The sequence below is a fragment of the Rhinopithecus roxellana genome, chromosome 17 (genome assembly GCF_007565055.1).
Source record: "Rhinopithecus roxellana isolate Shanxi Qingling chromosome 17, ASM756505v1, whole genome shotgun sequence".
Lineage (NCBI taxonomy): Eukaryota > Metazoa > Chordata > Mammalia > Primates > Cercopithecidae > Rhinopithecus > Rhinopithecus roxellana.
Window position 1 is genome coordinate 40,816,992 of NC_044565.1, and position 22,909 is coordinate 40,839,900.

The 22,909-nt window shown below is 44.6% G+C and overlaps 1 protein-coding gene and 1 pseudogene across 3 annotated transcripts in view; one reads left to right on the forward strand and one right to left on the reverse strand.

Annotated features, from left to right (window-relative positions):
* The window catches only part of PAPOLG (poly(A) polymerase gamma), a 41,763-nt gene extending 39,598 nt beyond the window's left edge, over positions 1-2,165 (reverse strand). The window contains exon 1 of one of the 2 annotated variants that reach the window (XM_010377570.1): positions 1,906-2,165. In XM_010377570.1, the coding sequence (XP_010375872.1) occupies positions 1,906-1,922 (17 nt within the window). In that variant the 5' untranslated portion in view covers positions 1,923-2,165. The remainder of the gene's footprint in view (positions 1-1,905) is intronic. The other variant, XM_030921557.1, reaches the window with a different exon arrangement.
* LOC104659349 lies at positions 2,134-22,909 on the forward strand (annotated as a pseudogene). Its single transcript, XR_004054194.1, has 2 exons — positions 2,134-2,315; positions 21,879-22,909. The product of XR_004054194.1 is annotated as a sodium/potassium-transporting ATPase subunit beta-3 pseudogene (transcript).

A 22,909-nucleotide genomic window follows, 5' to 3' on the forward strand; every position in this document is an offset into this window, starting at 1 on the left:
AAAAAAAAAAAAAAAAAAGATCTCATTAGGTAGAGAGGGAAAAAGAATCAATGGAAGATAAAACAGCATGTATACCTTCCAAAATGACTTAAAAAACCCAAAAAACCAAAAAACAAAATACAGCTTAATTTCTCTTCTGTATTTATTTTGTTGTAGAACAAACAAAACTCCAATTAGTTATTTCAAGTTATAATTTCTTTTTAAAGATTTGGCTTTTTTACCTCTGAGAAAGCTAGAGCAGTGTTTTGGTATTGTTTGTGTTATATATATGTAAATATACATGGTAAATGAATAGGACAGAGTAATTATCTACATACGTATATAATATCACTCAATCGCAATAATCCTAAGAGGTACTGAATAAGTGCCATTTTACAGATAAGTATCTGAAAATTAAGAGAGGACAAGCCAGAATCTGACCTCCAAAACCGTTTTCCACTACTCCATTCTCTCCTCCATAACTACTTCAGCTCTGACACTATGATGACGGGCCTCACTTTCTTACCTGTATGCTGACAAAGTTGGCCAACTAGCCTACTGGCCCTAAAATTCCAAATCTAGAGTTCTGAACTTCCCCCATCTAGAGGGGAGGGAAAAGTAAACAGAATCCCACATTCCCTTTAAACCATCAATTTCACTTGTAGGCAAACACCCTAGAGAGATTTTGGTTACAAACGCACAAAGAGACTGCAAAAGAATGTTCGCTGTCACACTATAACACTAAAAACTTAGAAATAACCTAAAATAGTCACTAACAGGAAAAGAATTAAATTAGGATGCATTCCTACAATAGAATACAATACAATATTAATTAATTACAACTAAAATACTAACGTGAACAAAGCTCAGAGACACTAAGTTGTGCTAAAGAAGTTACAGAATTCCAAGTGTGATACCAGCTATATAGTTTAAAAACAACTAGAACTATGCCAGTTATTATGAACACATGTGTATGCAGTAATAGCATTAAAAAACATGCAGCTCCCATGATTCGAGGGCGAAAAAAAAAAAAAGTAAAATAAAAAACACGCAGCAACAATAAACATCAAATTCAAGACTGTGGAGACATCTGGAGCAAGAGATGATTGGGACCAGAGAAGGAGGTAGGAGAGTCCTTCAGATGTATCTGGAATGCTTGATTTCTTTAAAATAAATACATAGATATGTATATACACACCGTGTGTGTGTGTACAGTTACGTTTTGGGAGAAATGGGTGGTGGCTCCACAAATGATGCTTATGTTATTCTCTGCATTTTTCTGCATGTTTAAATTGTTTCCTAATAGGCCAAAATGGAAGAAGCTACAACAAAATCTTGCCAAGTCTGGGAACTGTTTCTGACTTATCAAAGTGTGAACAAGAGGTACAGACCGGTAGATGTTGTGGGTAGGTGGGGAGGCAGGGGGTGAGGGAGAGGGTGGGGACAGCGATGAAAAGACTTTAGCCTCATATGAAAGAGAAACCCCTGGGCTGCCATAGGTCTTTCACTCCTGAAGACCTGGAGACAGCCGGTCGGGAAGGGAGGAGGGGGAGGCAGGGGGATGGTATCTGCGCCAATGCAGACAGGAGCAGACGGGCTCAGACAGTGCTGGGGGCAGGCGAGTGACCGACAATTTCTCCCTACGGACACAGGAACCTCTTTCCCTCCTCATCCTTTTCTGAGGGCGTCCTCGGAGGCGGGACAGCTGGGGACTCCCAGAGTCCCCAAGTCCGTGCAGGGGTGGCCAGGTAAGCCGCCGGGTTTAGGGGAGGTGCCCTTGCGGACCGGCCGGGAGCCGGGAAGGAGACCACCCCCGGCGAGCTGCATGCAGGGCGCAAGGGACAGGGAACGGAAAAGAGGACACATACGGACCACCCCAGCTCACCCCAACCCGCCTCACCCCAACCGCCGCCCCCCACCACTTACGCAGACATCTCTTTCATCGCTTCCTGCGTCTCCCTCTCCAGCGAGTGTTTATCGCTCTGGAGTCCTGTTCTTGCTGTTCCCTTCTCCCCCTGTTCACTTTCCTCCGGTCGCTTGTAGCTCGCTTGCTCCCTCACTTTCCCACTTACTATGGCTGAGGCATCCAACCGAGTAGTGAAAACACCACAAAACCGGCTCTATTTATGACAATACAGCGCGGCCGACGCCAATATGGCGCCGCTTCCCAGCCTGCCTCTCGCCGGCCGCGGCCCCGCCCCTAGAGGTCTGGACCACCCTCAGCCACGCCCCCTCTGTCTTTGGGTCCCGGGAGGCTCCGGGGCCCCGCCCACAGGCTCAGGGATTTTGGTGTACCGTTGGTTCGAAGGAGCATTTGGTGCCCTCCTTTGGCCGCGGTACTGTCAATCCCGGTAGACTGCTTGGAAGGAAATTTGGAAATGTTTTCCTTGCTTCTCGAATGGCAGCATATATTATACATTTTTTGAAAAGATCACACCCTTGCCTAGCAAATACTATTTCAACGCTTCCATTATCCTACATCTTTGATTTAATTATAGTAATATGTAATTAACTCACCAGTTGAAATTTTTGTCTCGAAAGTGTCACACCCAGGAACGTGCGACTTTAACACAAGTATCCCAGGGAAAAACAAGCTTGTAAATTGGAGGCTTAACTGTTCACTTCACCCCTAAGTGTCACCTTTGATTAGTGACATTCTGGCATTTAGCTGAGAAAGGTTGAAAATTATAGCTAGCAGTTTGCAATAGGATAAATCCCAGGCTGAAACAAAAATCTTACACTTTTAAATAGTGGAGATCATGTTCTATGTGAGTGTGGGGATGAAAATGGGAAAATAATGACCAATTTTAAAATGCTGATGGGTAGAAGTAATTTCAAGCACTAAATCATTACAAAGAAAAGGAAGTCAAGAACTGCTTGCCCTTGAACATAACTCAGAGTCACAGTAAATAGAGAAGATTACTTGCTGATTAATTCACTCAAAAATATTTATTGAGACAGGACACAGTGTCTCACACCTGTAATTCCAGCACTTTGGGAGGCCAAGGTGGGAGAATTGCTCGAGGCCAGGAGTTCGAGAACAGCCTGGGCAACATAGTGAGACCCTGTCTCTACAAAAAGTTAAAAAAAAAAAAATAGCTGGGCGTGGTGGCCTGTGCCTGTAGTCCCAGCTACTCAGGAGGCTGGGATGGGAGGATCTCTTGAGTCTGGGAGGTGGAGGCTGTAGTGAACCAGGACAGCACCACTGCACTCCAGCCAGAGTGATAGAAGGAGACCCTGTCTCAAGAAAAAAAAAGACTACAAAAAAATATTTTTCAAAACCTGGGCAAGGTGCAGTGGCTCTTGCCTGTAATCCCAGCACTTTGGGAGGCCAAGGCTGGTGGATCACTTGAGGCCATGAGTTCTATCAAGACCAGCCTGGCCAACATGGTAAAAAACCATCTTTGTTTAAAAAGCAACAACAGAAACCTGATGTGGCCTGGCGCGGTGGCTCACGCCTGTAATCCCAGCACTTTGGGAGGCTGAGGCAAGTGGATCACTTGAAGTTAGGAGTTCGAGACCAGCCTCTCACCGTGGTGAGACCCCCCCCATCTCTACTAAAAATAGAAAAATTAGCTGGGTGCATGGCGTGCCTGTGATCCCAGCTACTCAGGAGGTTGAGGCAGGAGAATTGCTTGAACCCGAGAGGCGGAGGTTGCAGTGAGCCGAGATTATGCCATTTGCACTGCAGCCTAGGCGACAGAGCAAGAGTCTGTTTCAAAAAAACAAAAATCCTGATCTATGTCAAGCTGTGTGTTAGGCTGCAATGATTTCATGGTGCATAAAACCAGATATAGTCTTTGATCCTATAAAGTTCATTCACAGGTTAGGAAGGAAATAGTCATATAGAAATATAAGTGATATTCTTCTGTTGTAGAATGAAACCACCTACTATGTGTCAAGCACTTCAATAGTATCTCCAGATACTTAATTCCTGCCCTTAAGAGTTTACTATATAATGGAGAACCTATACATAGATCATTAAAATACAGTATAGTTTGTGATACAGATGGTGTCAAAGTATTAAGGGAGGCCTAAAGAGGGCCATTTAAACATGGTGGTGGGGGCCCTCAATAGTGCCTTTTTAGAAGAGGGGATTCGGTCTAAATCGGCAAGATTTGAGAGGAGGGATTGAGTGCAGGTGGTGGAGAGAAGTCAAAGCCTATTCCAGATGGCATAGAGTAGTAGCTGGCATGGGCTTCAGTGCAAGATAGACCCAAATTTGAGTTCTTATTTTGCACTTTCTAGTTTTGTCACTTCAGAACAATGAACTTAAAAACATCTTTTTTTTTTTTTTTTTTTTGCCCGGGCACGGTGGCTCACGCCTGTAATCCCAGCACTTTGGGAGGCTAAGGTGGGTGGATCACCTGAGGTCAGCAGTTTGAAACCAGCCTGGCCAACGTGGTGAAACCCCGTCTCCACTAAAAATACAAAAATTAGCCGAGCCTGGTGGTGCGTGCCTGTAATCCCAGCTACTCGGGAGGCTGAGGCAGGAGAATCGCTTGAACCCGGGAGACTCCATCTCAAACAAACAAACAAAAGACAAAAAACCTTTTTTCCTTATATGTAACATGAAAATAGTAGGGTTGCAAGAGAATGAAATGAGAAGAGTATATATAGACAATATCAATCTCAGTTCAAAAATTCAGACACGCAAGAAATAACACTGTATTTTTCTTTTTTTTTTTTTGAGTTGGAGTCTCACTCTATGGCCCAGGCTGGAGTGCAGTGGCACAATTTCGACTCACTGCAAGCTCCGCCTCCCGGGTTCACGCCATTCTCCTGCCTCAGCCTCCCAAGTAGCTGGGGTTACAGGTGCCCGCCACTACACCCAGCTAATTTTTGTGTTTTTAGTAGAGACAGCATTTTGCCATGTTGGCGGGGCTAGTCTTGAACTCCTGACCTCAGGTGATCCGCCTGCCTCAGCCTCCCAAAGTGCTGAGATTACAGGCGTGGGCCACCGTGGCTGGCCTTTATTTTATTTTTGAGACAGACTCTCCCTCTGTCTGGAGTGCAGTGGTGTGATCTTGGCTCACTGCAATGTCCACCTCCTGAGTTCAAGTCATTCTCCTGCCTCAGCCTCCCTAGTGGCTGGCATTACAGATGCACGCTACCATGCCTGGCTAATTTTTGTATTTTTAGTAGAGATGGAGTTTCACCATGTTGGCCAGGTTGGTCTCAAACTCCTGACCTCAAGTGATGCATCCGCCTAGGTCTCCTAAAGTGCCGGGATTACAGGCATGAGCTACCTTGCCCTGCCGATATGTATATTGTAAAATAAAATGTATATATTCGAAATGTTCTCTTAGAAGTTTATACCAGTATATACTCCAATATGTATGTGATAGTCTGTTTTCTCAAACACTCTCAAATGCTGGGTATTATTATTTATTTTGAGACAGAGTTTCGCTCTTGTTGCCCAGGCTGGAGTGCAATGGCATCACTGCAACCTCCATCCCTGAGTTCAAGTGATTCTTCTGCCTTAGCCTCCCAACTAGCTGGGATTACAGGTGCCTACTGCCATGCTGGGCTAATTTTTTGTATTTTTAGTAGAGACGGAGTTTCGCCATGTTGGCAAGGCTGGTCTCAAACTGCTGACCTCAGGTGATCCACCCTCCTTGGCCTCCCAAAGTGCTAGGATTACAAGCATGAGACACTGTGCCCAGCCAAATATCCGGGTTTTTTGTTTGTTTGTTTTTTGTTTTTTTTTTGTGGCTGGGCATGGTGGCTCTGGCCTGTAATCCCAGCATTTTGAGAGGCTGAGGCACGTGGATCACTTGAGGCCAGGAGTTCCAGACCATCCTGGCCAGCAGGGTGAAAACTCGTCTCTACTAAAAATATAAAAATTAGCTGATCATCGTGGTGCACGTCTGTAATCCCAGCTGCTTGGGAGGCTGAGGCACAAAAATCACTTGAACCTGGGATGTGGAGGTTGCAGTGAGCCACTACACTCCAGCCTGGGTGACAGAGGGAGACTCTGTCTCACAAAAAAAAAAAAAAAAAAAAAAAAAAAAAAAAAAAAAAAAAAAAAAAAAAGCACCAACCAGAAAACAACTTTTGGCCAGGCATAGTGGCTCACACCTGTAATCCCAGCACTTTGGGAGGCCCAGGTGGGTTTATCACCTGAGGTCAGGAGTTCAAGACCAGCCTGGCCAACATGATGAAACCCCGTCTCTACTAAAGATACAAAAAAAAAATTAGCTGGGTGTGGTGGTGGGTGACTGTAATCTCAGCTACTATGGAAACCGAGGCTGGAGAATCGCTTGAACCCAGGAGGTGGAGGTTGCAGTGAGCTGAGATCTCGCCATTGCACTCCAGCCTGGGCAACAAGAGTGAAACTCCATCTCGAAAACAAACAAACAAACAAAAAACAACTTTTTAATTTGGCTAGGTGTGGTGGCTTATGGTTGCAATCCTAGTACTTGAAAGACTGAGGCAGGAGGATCCCTTAAGCTCAGGAGTTGAGACCAGCCTGGGCAACAGTGAAACCCCAACTCTATTTTTAAAAAAATGTTTTCATGCTTATAAAAAAGAACTATAAATGTACAGAAAAAGTAGAGAGAATAATATAATAAACATCATACACCTATCACGTAGAATTTTTTTAGCATTTTGTCATGTTTCACACATTTTTCATTGAAGTCTTTTTAAGTAAACACATAAAATTTTACTCCTAAATATTTTGATATACATATGTAATGATAATACTTTCCTGTACAACCTTAATAATATTAACACACTCAAGTTTTGTTGCCCAAATATCTTTTGTACCAAGTTTGTTTATAGTGTGATCCAAGCAAGAAGTATGATTGCATTTAGTTGTTGGGTCTCTGAAATGGCTTTTTTTTTTCTTCAAAGTCTTTATTTTTTAATTAGCTGGGCGTGGTAGCGGGTGCCTGTAATCCCAGCTACTTGGGAGGCTGCAGCAGGAGAATTGCTTGATCTTGAGCGATTCTCGAGTGGAGGTTGCAGTGAGCCAAGGTTGTATCACTGTACCACTGCACTCCAGCCTGGGCAACAGAGTGAAACTGTGTCTCAAAAAAAAAGAAAAAAGGCTTTATTTTTTAAGAGCAGTTTTAGGTTCATAGCAAAATTGAAAAAAAAAAAATACAAAGATTTCCCATGTGCTGCCTCCCCCAAGATACGCATAGTCTCCTCCATTATCAACATCCTGAAATATATTTTAATCTAGAACAGACTTTCTCCCTAGCTTTTCATTTTTCCTGTTACATTGATTTGTAGAGAGTAGATTAGTATTTCCTTAGAATGTTCCAACTTCTAGATGTTTCTGGTTGTTTCCTTGTGGTGTCATTTAACAATAACCTCAGTATTTTCTATTAATGAAAGTTGAATCTAAAGGCTTGATGAGATTCAGGCTAAATACTGCATCATACCAGAAGGCACATAGTGAAGCTCTGTTTATCCCATTATTAATGATATTAAGATTGATCACTGGGTCTATGTGGTGACAGTCATCTTAGAACTCATTAGTAAGCTGCAGGGTGATAACTTTAGCACCAGATTAATATGCAGCTCCCCAGCCTTTCACCTAATTGTTTCAGCATCCATTGATAATTCGTGGCTTAATAAATTATTTCCCTAGGGATTGCAAATTGTGGTTTTTTATTTGTTTGTTTGTTTTCAATTCTGTCTACATTGATAGCTAGCCTTTTTCAGGAAAGAAGGGCTCTTGCTCATCAGCTGGGACTATTAGGTTACTCTGCAATAGGTTACTGCAAATAACTTAATTCTTTGCCCTTTCAGATAAGAACTTGGTGGAATGGCCACCTGTAGAAAAGTTTTTGTTTATTTGCTCACTTATTTTATTCCTCCTCCTCTTTTTTTTTTTTTTTTAAGTATTCTATGGACGCAGGGATATTTATTTATTTATTTGAGACGGAGTCTAGCTCTGTTGCCCAGGCTGGAGTACAGTGGCACAATCTCGGCGCACTGCAACCTCCGTCCCCCAGGTTCAAGCTATTCTCCCGCCTCAGTCTCCTGAGTAGCTGGGATTACAGGCATGCGTCAACATGCCTGGCTAAATTTTGTATTTTTAGTAGAGATAGGTTTTTGCCACGTTTGCCAGGCTGGTCTCAAACTCCTGACCTCAAGTGATCCTCCCTTCCCCGCCTCCCAAAGTGCTGGGATTACAGGTGGGAGTCATCATGCTCAGTCTGACTCATGGATTTTTATATAGTCAATGTGTTTCAATTTGTTACAGGCATTGTTCTTTTGATGCTAAAATTGTCCCAACTTTGGCCAATAAATGCCTCTGTCAAGCTGCTGGTTCTGTAAATTTTATTTTATTTTTTTTTTAATTTTTATTTTTTTAGGTAGAGTCTCGCTCTGTCACCCAGGCTGGAGTGTAGTGGCATGATACTGGCTCACTGCAACCTCCACCTTCCAGGTTCAAGTGATTTTCCCACCTCAGCCTCCCAAGTAGCTGGGATTACAGGCACCAGTCACCATGTCCAACTAATTTTTGTATTTTTAGTAGAGATGGGGTTTCTCCATGTTGGCCAGGCTGGTCTCAAACTCCTGACCTCAGGTGATCCTCCTGCCTCGGCCTCCCAAAGTGTTGGGATTACAGGCACGAGCCACCGAGCCTGGCCAGTATTTTTTAAAAATTTAAAAAATCAATCTGGTAGGTTGGAAAGTACTATTTCTTTGTGATTTTAACTTGCAGATCCCTCATCAGTGGTGAAAGGTGAGCATCTTTCGTATTTTACCAGTGGTGAATATCTTTCATATTTTACCAGCCATTTATATTTCTTACTCTGTGGATTGTCTAGTCATATCTTTTGTCCATTGTCCTATTGATATAAATGTATATATGTATAGTAACTAATTATCAACACTCATCTCTACAGATGAACTGTTTTCAGTGCTTACTGCCAGTCTCTTCCAGCTACAACTTCCCTATTCTTGAATTTTTTCTTTTGATGATTTCCTGCTCTAGAATGTCAGCTTATTCAGAAAAGGGATACATTTTCTTCTGGTTTATTTGAAAATACCCTTCTACTGCATGATAACATTTTCTTCAGAGCTTGATAGATGTTTTGTTATTAGCTGTTGTATCTTAGACATTGTAAAGATTCTTCTTTTTTTGAGACAGGATCTTGCTCTGCTGACCAAGCTGGAGTGCAGTGGCATGATCATGGCTCACTGCAGCCTTAACCACTTGGACTCAAGCGATCCTCTTGCCTCAGAGTCTCCTGCCTCAGCCTCCAGGGTAGCTAAGACTATAGGTGCACACCACCATGCCTGGTTGATTTTTTTTTTTCATTTTTAGTAGGGACCAGTCTTGCCATGTTGCCCAAGCTGGTTTCGAATTCCTGGCCTCAAGTGATTCTCCCACCTCAGTCTCCTGAAATGCTGGGGTTACAGGCATTAGCCACTGTGCCCAGTGAAATTCTTATTTTTGAAGTTTAAAAATTCCTCCAAGTTAGGCCTTTTTCCTAAAAATGTATATAGAACAAGTTAAACATTATTTTTTTCTGAGTATTTTTTAAAAGATTAGATACATTCTTTTTTTGTTGTTCTGCTATAAAAAGTATTATTGCTTCTATTCCATTCATTGGCTCTATTATTTTTTTAAAAGTTCATTCAGATAAACAGAATTGCAACTTGGAAGAATGTTAAAATGTTAGTACAAGTAATTCATGGGGAAAAATCTTCAAAAATGATTATCTTGGCCAGGTGTGGTGGCTCATGCCTGTAATCCCAGCACTTTGGGAGGCCAAGGAGGGGGAATCACCTGAGGACAGGAGTTCGAGACCAGCCTGATCAATATGGTAAACCTCATCTTTACTAAAAATACAAAATTATCCGGGCATGGTGGCACATGTCTGTAATCCCAGCTACTTGGGAGGCTGAGGCAGGAGAATTGCTTGAACCCAGGAGGTAGAGGTTGCAGTGAGTCAAGATCGTGCCATTACACTCCAGTCCAGGCAACAAGAGTGAAACTCCATCTCAATGAAATAAAATAAAATAAAATAAAATAAAATATTATTTTAACTTTTGTAAATATCTACTACTGGGTTATTTACTTGACTGTAGGACAGGGACCATCTCAGTCTTGTACACCGGGTCATCCTCAAAACTTAGCACAGGTGCTCAATAAATATTCATTGAATGAATTCATTTCAACTATTATTTTCTTATATCTGCCTTTATCTCATCATTTCTCCATCTTTTGCCCCAATTGACAGACTATGTCAAGCTTGCCTTCTCCCTCACTAACTTAATAAATATTCTGATGTGTCTGAATGTTATACAATTACTCCATTGAAACTTTTCATCTCTGGACTCTTTCATTGACTTGGAGAATTTCTTTTTTTTCTGGCAGATTATTGTAGCATGGTATTGCTTGCACTGGTCGTTAGCCGGTCAATATGGTGGGCTGTGAGCACTTTTTAAAGAATGAATAGAAAAGTGTGGTGATCCTACCTGACAGTAGTATCCTCCAAAAACAATCTTAGGAGCTAGTGCTAGGGTTGCCTGCATGTTGTGCCAGGTGGGGCTAAGGTCTCCCCTTCTATCAACAGGAGGAAGCCTGCACTTAGCTTCTCCCACGATGGCTTTCTGCTGGGTTGCTGGCTTTCCCAGACAACTCCTAAACAGCTGGCACCTAAACTCAGCCACCCTGGCTCTAAATAGTCTCTGTGTCCACATTCTGACACATTTTAAGAGGGTGTCATCTCAGGGGGCACACGTCCTTCCATTGGAACACATATAGCACATAGCCTTAGCATCCCTCTGGGATGATGGGAGACTCTGCGACTATGTCATCTCTTGGTGACCCTTGGCTTGTATGTTTTTCCATTAAAGCCTGTTCCTTAATTCAAGCTGAATGACCATGTGAAATTCATCCCAAGCCCTATTGCACAATGGTTGGCAACCATGAAGGGAATCCCCACTCACTTTGAACAACCCAAATGAAATGAAAAAGACATACTGTTGAATGGGCTCCAAGAGGATTCATGTCTGGTCTTACTTGGTTGATTTTGAACAAACAGGAGCTGAGTTGGATGTTGTCAGAAATTGATGTGGATCCCTAACCAATTTTTATTTTTGAGACAAGGTCTTCCTGGAGTGCAGTAGTTTGATTATGGCTCACTGCAACCTCTGCCTCCATGGCTCAAGTAATCCTCCCACCTCAGCCTCCAAGAGTAGCTGGAACCACACGCCTGCAACCATGCAAGGCTAATTTTTTTTTTTTTTTTTTAGTTTTTGTAGATATGGGGTCACCCTGTGTTGTCCATGCTGGTCTCTAATTCCTGGGTTCAAGTGATCCACCCACCTCAGCCTCTCAAAGTGCTGGGATTACAGCCATGAGCCACTGCATCTGGCCTCCAAATCAAAATTTTAATAGTAGGACATCAGATCCAGATACAATAAAAAAAAGAATAAAGCTGGCAGTAGTGAAATTTCAGAAATGTAGCAGATTTCTTATAAAATTGTGAGGGAGGAGCAGAGTCGAATGGGGAAGGTAGAGTGATAGCTGAAGCCATATTTCTAATGTGAGTAGGATTGCTAGGAAAAGGACTCTCCCCTTTAAGGTTTTATACTTAAATGGCTAATTTGTGCCTCATGGAGATCTCAGACACCACTAAGGGTGTCAGAAGAGGAAAGGACACCCAAGTGTTGCAATTCCTAAAAGGACTGTCAACAAACTTTTCTTTTAGCCCCCTGTGACAGGGGAGTGGAGTGTAAGGTACATGAATGTGTTTGCAGGTCCCCTGCAAGTGTGGAGAAGGCGCTGAAGCACCTGGAAGTACACAGCACTGAGAAGAAGCATACCTTTACCAGCAGAATCAGATGGGCATTTGTGACTGTGCTGCAGGAAGTGCGTGCCCAGTCCCTGTGGGATGCAGCACAGGAAGGAAGAAGAACCTCTGTGGCAGGCTAACCTAGTGGTCTGCCAGGAAATACTGCATGAGCAGCTGTTAGGCCCCAAGAGTGGGCCCAGAGACACACCCCACTACCATGGTGAAGCACATTTCCTGTGGTGCCCGTGCCCCTGCTGAGTTGTGGGAGTTAGGCAAGTAATGTCGGCAGTCGTATACAGATTTAGAGCAAATCATTCAGGAGAAGGACATTGCTTCTCCCCAGTGTGCAAGCCGGTCCTGCCTGAGCGTTCAATTTAGAGAGTACCTGCGGGAGTCAGGCAGAAGTGTAAAGCCTTTTCTGTTTTATAAGAGACTGACCAAGATACCTGACTGAGGGGTTACCAGACAACGGGAGCCATGTGTGGACTTGGCAATCCACTGGTCCCTGAACCTGGGTAAGTTTCTGGGCAGAGCTGCATTTATTGATGGCTATGAAGACTGGTCAGTGAAAGTGAAACCTGTATCTCTACATCTTGGCATCGGCCGTTTGGCTCTCTGCTTATGCACTGTGTATGTTTGTGCCATACCTGAAGACATTCTGGGAGTGGATGTTTTGCACAGGTTAGCAGCTGTGCCGTCTGTCGCGGACTTGATGGACCATTTGACAATGGAACTGGGACAGTCCACCGAGAGCCAGGAACAGTTTCTGGAACATTTGCCTTCATGGGAGGGCAACAATGGACTTTTACAGTGTTGCCACATGGATATATGTACAGCCCCACCATGTGTCATGATTTTATTAATAATGTTATGTCAATCTCTGATTTTCTTGCAGGTTTAGAAGCAGTAGCACCCTTCTTGCCTGAGATTGGGATAATGAGGCTGAGATAGCTTTTCTGGGTAGTAAACCAAGGGTGCCCATTCATGTAACCACATTCATGTAGATGTACATGTAACCACAGATAGTTTTGGATAGGGCCTATAGCAATGCACGGAGCTCTTGGAAGCGCCAATGGGCTGTTAGTCCCAACGGCCGAAGGGAGCTGAGCTCCGGTGTTCATTAATAAAGAAGCAGTGACTGCATATGCTGCCCTTCAGGCTCATAAGAACATGGCAGGATGGGTTACAGTTGTTGTGCAGATGACTTACCTGGTAGCAGGATGGGTGTGTTCATAGGTAATGATCTGCTGGACTGGGACAACACAGACATCTAATTTAGTGAAATGGGATGCCTACTTAGAACAGCAGAGTATGCTGAGTGCAAGTCCCTTAGCAGCAGAGATACAAGAAGACTTAGGACCTGTAGTCCTAATGCAAGATAAGGCCATGCGCCTAAGGCCATGGTGCCTGAGGCACCCCTAGACCCTGAGCCTTCACCGTTAGGAAGGGCATCCTTCCATTCCTAATAGGGCATGGTACACAGCTAGGTCTGGCTGGGGTGCTATTGCTGCCTGGACTGCTGGTGTATATATGTATATATGGATGTCAGAGGGCACCTTGTAGCATCTCTGGTTTATACTTATAATTTGCTGTCTCTGAGGAAAGATTGCCTTGCATGGTTTGGTTTTTATTTTGCTACCCAGTTCATTTAGCATTTAATTTTAGCATAAATTCCTGGGGTTTTTTTGTTTGTTTGTTTGTTTTTTTTTTTGGAGATGGAGTCTCTCTCTGTCCCCAGGCTGGACTGCAGTGGCTCTATCTCAGCTCACTGCAACCTCTGCCTCCCAGGTTCAAGCAATTCTCCTGCCTCAGCCTCCCGAGTAGTTGGGACTACAGGCGTGTATCACCATGCCCAGCTAATTTTTGTATTTTTAGTAGAGACGGGGTTTCACCATGTTGGCCTGGATGGTCTCGATCTCCTGACCTCATGATCCACCTGCCTTGGCCTCCCAGAGAGCTGGGATTACAGGCGTGAGCCACCGCGCGCAGCTTCCTGTGTTTCTAATATGAAGTTTCCGTGGCTGGTGCAGATATTTGTACAACTTGTAGCCTTTTTTTTCTTAAAAATAGTTTGGTGCAAAGTCAGGTATCTATTCATTTTCCTGTACCTAGAATAATAAAGTCCTGGACATGCTTTAAGCAATTCAAGAGCCCATTAATTAGATGAGTTTGCCCTCAGAAAAACTTCCCAATTCCAAGTCTCTGAATTTTCATGATTTATGTTTGTAAGATGAGGCTCCCTGTTTTCTTGCATTAAAAAACCCGCTAACTTCATTGGAAGAGCCTTTGGTCTGTGAGCTTAGATGCGTCAAACCAAACAAGGCAGTGATCCATAGCTTTCCTAGGAGGCATCTTAACTGCTGAAGTTAAGGAACTAAGCCATCCTTCCCAAACGTTTGTTCTCCACACATTAGGAAGGGCAGGAAAAGTCTTTATTCCAATGTTAAAACTTTCCCCCAGAACGCAGGGGATTAATGTATAAACTCAGTGGACAGGGAGGTAGGTTTTCTGCTTCCCTCCAAATTGAAGCCAAGATTAATTACGGTATTCACCTGTTTCTGAAACGTGCTGGTTAATGGATCCTAGCTGTGCGCTCCCCGAAGCAGCACTGGTCCCACAGTTCTTAGCTGACTCACTTGCTTTGATCAACTCATTCTCTCTCAGCAGGCCAAAACGCTAGCCACAGCACACAAGTGCTTAGTTTACAATCATGTTAATTTTGCTTTTTGTTTGTCTTAAGCGGTTGGAGATTAATGAGTAAAAAGGGTGTTTAAATTTTCAACCAGCCTTCTTCTAATCACTTGGCTGCATTGTCACTGGCAGTTTTATTACTTTGATTTCCTGAATCAATCAGGTGTACAGTTTCTATGTCCGATGTAGGTTATGGTGCAGGAAAAGACAGTCCTACCAGGAATTACTGCTGTTGTTCTGGATTCCAGGAAGGCCTATTGTGAAAATACTTAAGCACTGTTGTAGGACTTCTGTTTTTTCTTTTGAGACAAAGTCTCGCTCTATTGCCCAGGCTGGAGGGCAGTGGTGTGGTCTCGACTCACTGCAACCTCCACCTCCCAGGTGCAAGTGATTCTTCTGCCTCAGCCTCCTGAGTAGCTGGGATTACAGGTGTGCACCACCACACCCAGCTAATTTTTGTATTTTTAGTAGAGACAGGATTCCACCATGTTGACCAGGCTGGCTCAAACTCCTGACCTCAAGTGATCCACACACTTTGGTCTCCCAAAGTGCTGGGATTACAGATTTGAGCCGTATGCAGGGCCTAGATTTATATTATTTGGAGACAAGGTCTTACTATGTTGCCCAGGTGAGAGTGCAGTAGCTATTCACAGGCATGATCATAGCTCACTGCAGCCTCGAATTCCTGACCTCAAATTGAAAGATTCTCTCCAGGGCATGAAAGCTTAAGGGAATGAATAACTCCTCCCTCTTCGGGCCCAGTCCCAAGGCGCAAGGCTACTTGCGCCAGTAGTGTGCGTCAGCAAGATAGCAGAAGCAGGAAGAGAGCTGGCTGGAAGACACGTATCCCCTGAAGACAGAGAGAGAGGCTATCCGTACGTCAGACTGAGACACTTCCTGTTTACAGGAGACTATAAAACCCCTGCTCCATCCTCTTTTGGTGCTGACGCCATATTAGGCCTCAGCCTGCCTGCATCCAGGCGCTCATTAAAACAGCGTGTTGCTCCACACCGCCTTGTGTTTGTTGGTGCCCTTTCAGGGTTTGAACCAATACTAGAGCCTTGCACAAATGATCCTCCTTTATCAGCCTCCAGGATAGGTGGAATTACAGGCAAGTGCCACCTGGACTGGATTATTCCTTGCATTTTTAAGAAATCAGACATTTTCTAAACATTTAACTAAGGATGTTGCTATGGCCATTTCTCATAGCTAGGGAATCAAATTAGCTTGTCTGTTGGAATGGTGAAAGTTAATTAAGAATTTGAAGTAGGCCGGGCATGGTGGCTCACGCCTGTAATCCCAGCACTTTGGGAGGCTGAGGCTGGTGGATCACCTGAGGTCAGGAGTTCGAGACCAGCCTGGCCAACATGGAGAAACCCCATCTCTACCAAAAATACAAAAAATTAGCCAGGTGTGGTGGCACATGCCTGTAATCCTAGCTACTCGGAAGGCTAAGGCAGGAGAATCACTTGAACCCAGGAGGCAGAGGTTGCAGTGAGCCGAGATCATGCCCTTGCACTCCAGCCTGGGCAACAAGAGTGAAACTCTGTCTCAAAAAAAAAAAAAAAAAAAAAAAAGAAAAAAAGGAAAAGAATTTGAAGTAAATTCATTAGAAGATGAGTGTTGCTACTCCAACTCCTCATCCTGTTTTCCTAACTGAGGAAAACAAACTCCATTCTGTTGCAGGTTTTCTTCAGTGTATGCTTCCTGGTATATACAGAAACAAACCTAGCCTGGATGATTGTCAAAGAGGTCTCATATCAGATAAATCCCCCTCAGGTCTAATACATTGTAATGGACATTTTGTACACAAATTGCAACTGACTATGCCTTGTTCCTGGCAGTAAAGGACACGAGTAGTTTGCTTTCACATAGTGAGGTACAAACCCGATCATAATACTTCTTGCCTTCACGTTTTTAAATGTTCCCTGTGATCTCTGGATGATACTCCCACGAGTTTATAGATGCCTCTCTCCACTGTGAGTTCCTTCTGGAGCAGTGGCTTCTTTCTTTATCATTGTGCTGCAAGCTCCTAAAACAGTCCTGAGGACAGGAGGCCCTCACTGAAGAAATGTTTAAGGCATTGAGGAAGGAACTTCATCCTGGTGCCTTGGCATGAAGATACATTCAGGGATCCCAGGGGTGTAATGACATTTCTCAGGACCTCTAGCCTGGGTGATGTGTGACACCCATTTCTCAAGCCCACAGGGGCTCTCCCTTACCCTTCAAAATCCCAGGGAGGGTATCTGAGAGAAGCTTAAGAACCTCCCTTAGGCCAGGTGCGGTGGCTCAGGCTTATAATCTCAGTACTTCGGGCGGCTGAGGCAGGAGGATCGCTTGAAGCCAGGAATTTGAGACCAGCCTGGACAACATAGTCAGTCCTTGTCTCTACCGAAAATAAACTATTAGACAATGGGGTGGTACGTGCCTGTAGTCCCAGCTACTCAGGAGGCTGAGGCAGGAGGACAGCCTGAGCCGGGGAAGGTCAAAGCTACAGCAAGCAGTGATTGCACCACTGCATTCCAGCCTGGGTGACAGAGTGAGACCATGTCTTAAAAAAAAAAAAAAAGCCGGGTACAGGGGCTGTTGCCTGTAATACCAGCATTTAGGAGGCTGAGTGGGGAGGATTGCTTGAGCTCAGGAGTTGGAGACCAGCCTGGGCAATGTGGAGTCCTATCTAGGGAAAAGGAGTCAGGCTGGCAAGACCAAGAGAAAGCAAAAGTACATAACCTGTGGGTCTGCCTTTCTTCATGGTCCAGGATATGTAGCTCTCCTGCACCCAATTTATCACAAGACACCTGCAGATTAATTAGCTCGTTGCAACCTTGGTATTATCAGCACTGCTCTAAGCCCTTGTCAGCACACAGTACCATCCTATAAAATCCCCAGCAAGCCTTTGTCTCCTTGCAGTCTGCCCCTCTCTCACTGACCTGCCCCTTGCATCCTTGCAATGTATTTTCATACTGTCTCTCTCTTTTTTTTGAGATGGAGTCTGGCTCTTGTCGCCCAGGCTGAAGTGCAACGGAGGGATCTCGGCTCACCGCAACCTCAACCTCCCATGCTCAGGTGATTCTCCTGTCTCAGCCTCCTGAGTAGCTGGGATTACAGGCATGGGCCACCACACCCGGCTAACTTTTGTATTTTTAGTAGAGATGGGGTTTCATCATCTTGGCCAGGCTGGTCTCTAACTCCTGACCTCATGATCTGCCGACCTCAGCCTCCCTAAGTGCTGGGATTACAGGTGTGAGCCACCGCACCCGGCTTTTTTCATACTTTCTGTAATAAATCTGCCTTTCTTTACCAACAACTGTCTTGGTAAATTCCTTTACCGCCTGCGTGATAGCAATCTTAGATAGTTGCCACTCACCTGCAACAGGCAACATGGCGAAACCCCATCTCTACAAAAAATACAAAAATCAGCTGGGTGTGGTGGCGTGTGCCTGTGCTCCCAGCTACTTGGCAGGGCTGAGGTGGGAGGATCACTTGAGTCCAAGAGGTTTAGTCTGCAGTGAGCCATGTTTACACCACTGCCCTCCAGCCAAAGAAACAAGAAACAAACAAGAAAAGACCTTGCCCTTAAGTGCAAGGACTGTGGGACTCCAGAGTGTGACTGTACATGAAAGACAATGAAATGGGCACTATGCTGCTGGGGGCAGAGAAAAAAAAGGGACATGTGACCTAACACAAAAGCTAGAGCTGGGTCTGATGGCAAAGATGGCCATCAGGCTGCTTGTGGGACTTGTGGGATGCTGCTGTGGCAAGCTGCATTTTCTAAGACTGCCATGGCAGTACATATCTGATTCCACATGTTCTCCTTACAATGTGACTGGATATTCCTCCTTTGAGAGATGGGTCTATGTTCCCTACCCTTAAACCTGAGTAACCTTTTGTGTCTACCTCAACCAAAAAAATCTGGTGGAATGATGCCATGTGACTTATAAGATTAGGTCATAAAAGATTAGGTCATAAAACAGCTTCTCCCTTCCTCTCTATTAGGGTACCTACCTTGGGAACCCCTGAGCTATTATGTAAATCTAACTACCTTCAAGCTGCCTTGCAGGAGACACCACCCAGAGTTCAAAGGGATGGCTGAGGAGCCCCAGGTGTTCCAGTACCTAGCTGTTGGAGTCTCCTCAGCATAGGCACCAGGCATGTAAATGAAGAACCTTTGAGATAAGCTAACCCCAACCAGTCAGGCTGCAATCTCATGAGAGACCTTGAGCAGAACTGCCCTTGAGCTGCTCTAGAATTCTTGACACATAGAAACCATGAGAGGTAAACATGATTGTTGTTCAAAACAATTAATTTTATGGGCGATTTGTTATATGGTCATAGTGTTTGGGAAAGGGAACTAGACACATTTACTAAAATTGACCATAACCTGGGCCAAATTGTAGTTAGGATTAAAAAAACCATTTGGGGTAATTGCAATTTAGTCTTTTTTATTTATTTATTTATTTTGAGATGGAGTTTCACTGTTGTTTGCCCAGGCTGGAGTGCAGTGGCTCAGTCTAGGCTCACTGCAACCTCTGCCTCCCGGGTTCAAGCGATTCTCCTCCCTCAGCCTACCCAGTAGCTGGGATTACAGGCGTGCACCGCCACGCCTGGCTAATTTTTGTATTTTAGTAGAGATTGGGTTTCCTCACGTTGCCCAGGCTGGTCTCGAATTTCTTATCTCAGGTGATCCACCCTCCTCGGCCTCCCAAAGTGCTGGGATTATAGGCGGGAGCCACCGTGCCCGGCCGTAATTTACTCTTAAAAATAAGAACCCCTGGCCGCAATTTACTCTTAAAAATAAGAACCTAGGGGCCGGGCGCAGTGGCTCATGCCTATAATCCCAGCACTTCAGGAGGCCAAGGGGGGCGGATTGCCTGAGGTCAGGAGTTTGAGACCAGCCTCATGGCGAAACCCCATTTCTACTAAAATTCGAAGATTAGCCAGGCGTAGTGGCAGGCACCTGTAATTCCAGCTACTCGGGAGGCTGAAGCAGGAGAATCGCTTGAACCCGGGAGGCAGAGGTTGCAGTGAGCCGAGACTGAGCCACTGCACTCCAGCCTGGGCAACAGAGCCAGACTCCATCTCAAAAAAAAAAAAAAAAAGAAAAGAAAAAGAAAAAGAAAGAACCTAGACTGACTGCCGTGGCTCATGCTTGTAATCCTGGCATTTTGGGAGGCTGAGGCAGGCAAATCACTTGAGGCAGGGAGTTTGAGACCATGGCAAAACCCCCTTTCTACTAAAAAATACAAAAACAAGACAGATATGGTGGCACACGCCTGTAATCCCAGCACTTTGGGAGGCTGAGGAGGGTGGATCACTTGAGGCCAGGAGTTTGAGACCAGCCTGGCCAACATGGCGAAACTCCATCTTTACAAAAAATAGAAAAAGTATCCAGGTGTGGTGGCACATGCCTGTAATCCTAGCTACTCAGGTGACTGAGGCACGAGAATCTCTTGAACCTGAGAGCTGGAGGCTGTAGTGAGCTGAGATTGCTCCACTGCACTGCAGCCTGGGCAACAGAGCAATACTCAATCTCAAACAAAACAAAACAACAACAAAAAAGAAAAGGCCGGGCGCACGGGCGCAGTGGCTCATGCCTGTAATCCCAGCACTTTGGGAGGCCGAGGCGGATGGATCACCTGAGGTCAGGAGTTTGAGACTAGCCTGACCAAAATGGCAAAACCCTGTCTCTACTAAAAACACAAAATTAGCTGGGTGTGGCGGTGCATGTCTGTAGTCCTAGTTACTCAGGAGGCTGAGGAAGGAGAATCACTTGAACCTGGGAGGCAGAGGTTGCAGTGAGCTGAGGCTGTCCTACCGCACTCCAGCCTGGGAGATGGAGCAAGACTTTCTCTCCAAAAAAAAAAAAAAAAAAAAAAAAAAAAAAATTCTAATGTCAATGGATAGAAAAGATCTTCCCTAATCTGATAAGTGACTCAATGAAAAACTATAGCAAATATCATATTAAATAGTAAAATAGTAGTAAAATATCAAAGTTTTTCCTCTTGAAGTTGGGAGCAAGACAATGATATCCACTATCTCTACATTGTCCTAGCAAATACAGAAGGCAAGAAAAAATACAATGTATAAGGCTCAAAACAGAAGGAAAAAACTGTCATTATGTAGCAGGACAAGCAGCAGACAAAACCTCTCAGACACCGAGTTGTAGAAGGAAGGGTTTTATCCAGCTGGGAGCATCGGCAAGCTACTGCCTTAAAATCCAAGCTTCCTGAGTGCACAATTTCTGTCCCTTTTAAGGGCTCACAACACTAAAGATTTCACATGAAAGCGTCGTGATTGATTTGAGCAAGCAGGGGGTATGTGACAGGGGCTGCATGCACCAGTGGTCAGAGAAAAACAAAACAGGGCCGGGAGTTTCACTACGTTCTTTTATACGACGCCTGGAATCTATGAATAATATCGGTTTCTAAGTTATTAGTTGATTTTTAACTACTGGGTTTAGGCCAGGCAGGCCCAGGCCTGGTTTTGGGCCTGGCACCAGGCTGCCTGTTTTTGGTTTTAGTTCCTTGTTTTTTTCTTAAAACAGGTACTGAGTATAAAACAATATAAAACAATATGAGAGGGTCTCTCTCTTTCTCCTCAATTGTATGGAATTGACATACTTGCATTTCAAGAAAATTCAAAATAATCTACAGAAAAAATATTAGAATAAAAAGAATTTTAAAAGAATTAAAACATTAAAGGTCAGGTGCGGTGGCTGACACCTGTAATCTCAGCAGTTTGGGAGGCTGAGGCTGGTGGATCACCTGAGGTTGGGGGTTCAAGACCTGACCAACATGGGGAAACCCCGTCTCTACTAAAAATACAAAATTAGCTAGGCGTGGTGGTGTACGCCTGTAATCCTAGCTACTTGGGAGGCTGAGGCAGGAGAACCGCTTGAACCCTGGAGGTGGAGGTTGTCGTGAGCCGAGATTGTGCCGCTGCACTCCAGCCTGGGCAGCAACAGTGAAACTCCATCTCAAAAAAACAAAAATATTCTTTTTAAATAAATAAAAATGAAAGAAAGAAAAAGACAGACTGAGACTGAGAAACCATTCTAGAGTAAAGAAGACTAAAGAGACATGATGTGGTATAAAATGTATTTGGTTACTTTCTGCCCCAGAACTCTTAAAATCCTAGAAATATCCTGAGTGCTAGGGGGAGTTTTGTTATTCCTAATTAATTCCTTTGATAAGTCCTGAGTTTATGCTAATGAACCTGCTTAGGGCGGGCCTGTAGATAGCTTCAGGATGGGGCTGGTCACCAGAAAGTCCAGGTGATTAGAGGATTAGAGGGTTGGAACTTAAGCCCCACCCACCAACATCTGGAAGGGCTGAGGCTGCAAGAAATGTAGCTCTATTAAAAATTTAAACACTGCAGTCGGCTCGAGTACTCCCAGTAACGAGGAGGTGTTCTCGGCCGTCCCACCCTCCCCTGCAGTCGCTGGGCTGCGCCGCCGGAGCCCGGACGCGCCCCAGCTGCCCTCGCCGCCTCCATCCCCGCTGCCCTCGCCGCCTCCATCCCCGCTGCCCTCGCCGCCTCCATCCCCGCTGCCCTCGCCGCCTCCAACCCCGCTGCCCTCCCCGCCTCCATCCCCGCGGCCTCTGCTCCCCTCGCGGTCTGCGCGCACACCGTGACGAAGAACGAGAAGTCCCTCAACCAGAGCCTCGCCCAGTGGAAGCTCTTCGTATACAACCTGACCACCGGAGAATTCCTGGGGCGCACCGCCAGCAGCTGGGGTTTGATCTTGCTCTTCTACCTAGTTTTTTATGGGTTCCTGGCTGCACTCTTCTCATTCACGATGTGGGTTATGCTTCAGACTCTCAACGATGAGGTTCCAAAATACCGTGACCAGATTCCTAGCCCAGGACTTAACGGTTTTTCCAAAACCAGTGACTGCATTGGAATATACATTCAGTAGGTCTGATCCAACTTCGTAGGCAGGGTACATTGAAGACCTTAAGAAGTTTCTAAAACCATATACTTTAGAAGAACAGAAGAACCTCACAGTCTGTCCTGATGGAGCACTTTCTGAACAGAAAGGTCCAGTTTATGTTGCATGTCAGTTTCCTATTTCGTTACTTCAAGCATGCAGTGGTATGAATGATCCTGATTTTGGCTATTCTCAAGGAAACTCTTGTATTCTTGTGAAAATGAACAGAATAATTGGATTAAAGCCTGAAGGAGTGCCAAGGATACAGTGTGTTTCGAAGAATGAAAATATGCCAAATGTAGCATTTTATCCTCATAATGGAATTATAGACTTAAAATATTTCCCATATTATGGGAAAAAACTGCATGTGGGGTATCTACAGCCATTGGTTACTGTTCAGGTCAGCTTTGCTCCTAACGATACTGGGAAAGAAGTAACAGTTGAGGGCAAGATTGATGGATGAGCCAACCTAAAAAGTCAGGATGATCGTGACAAGTTTTTGGGATGAGCTATGTTCAAAATCACAGCATGTGCATAG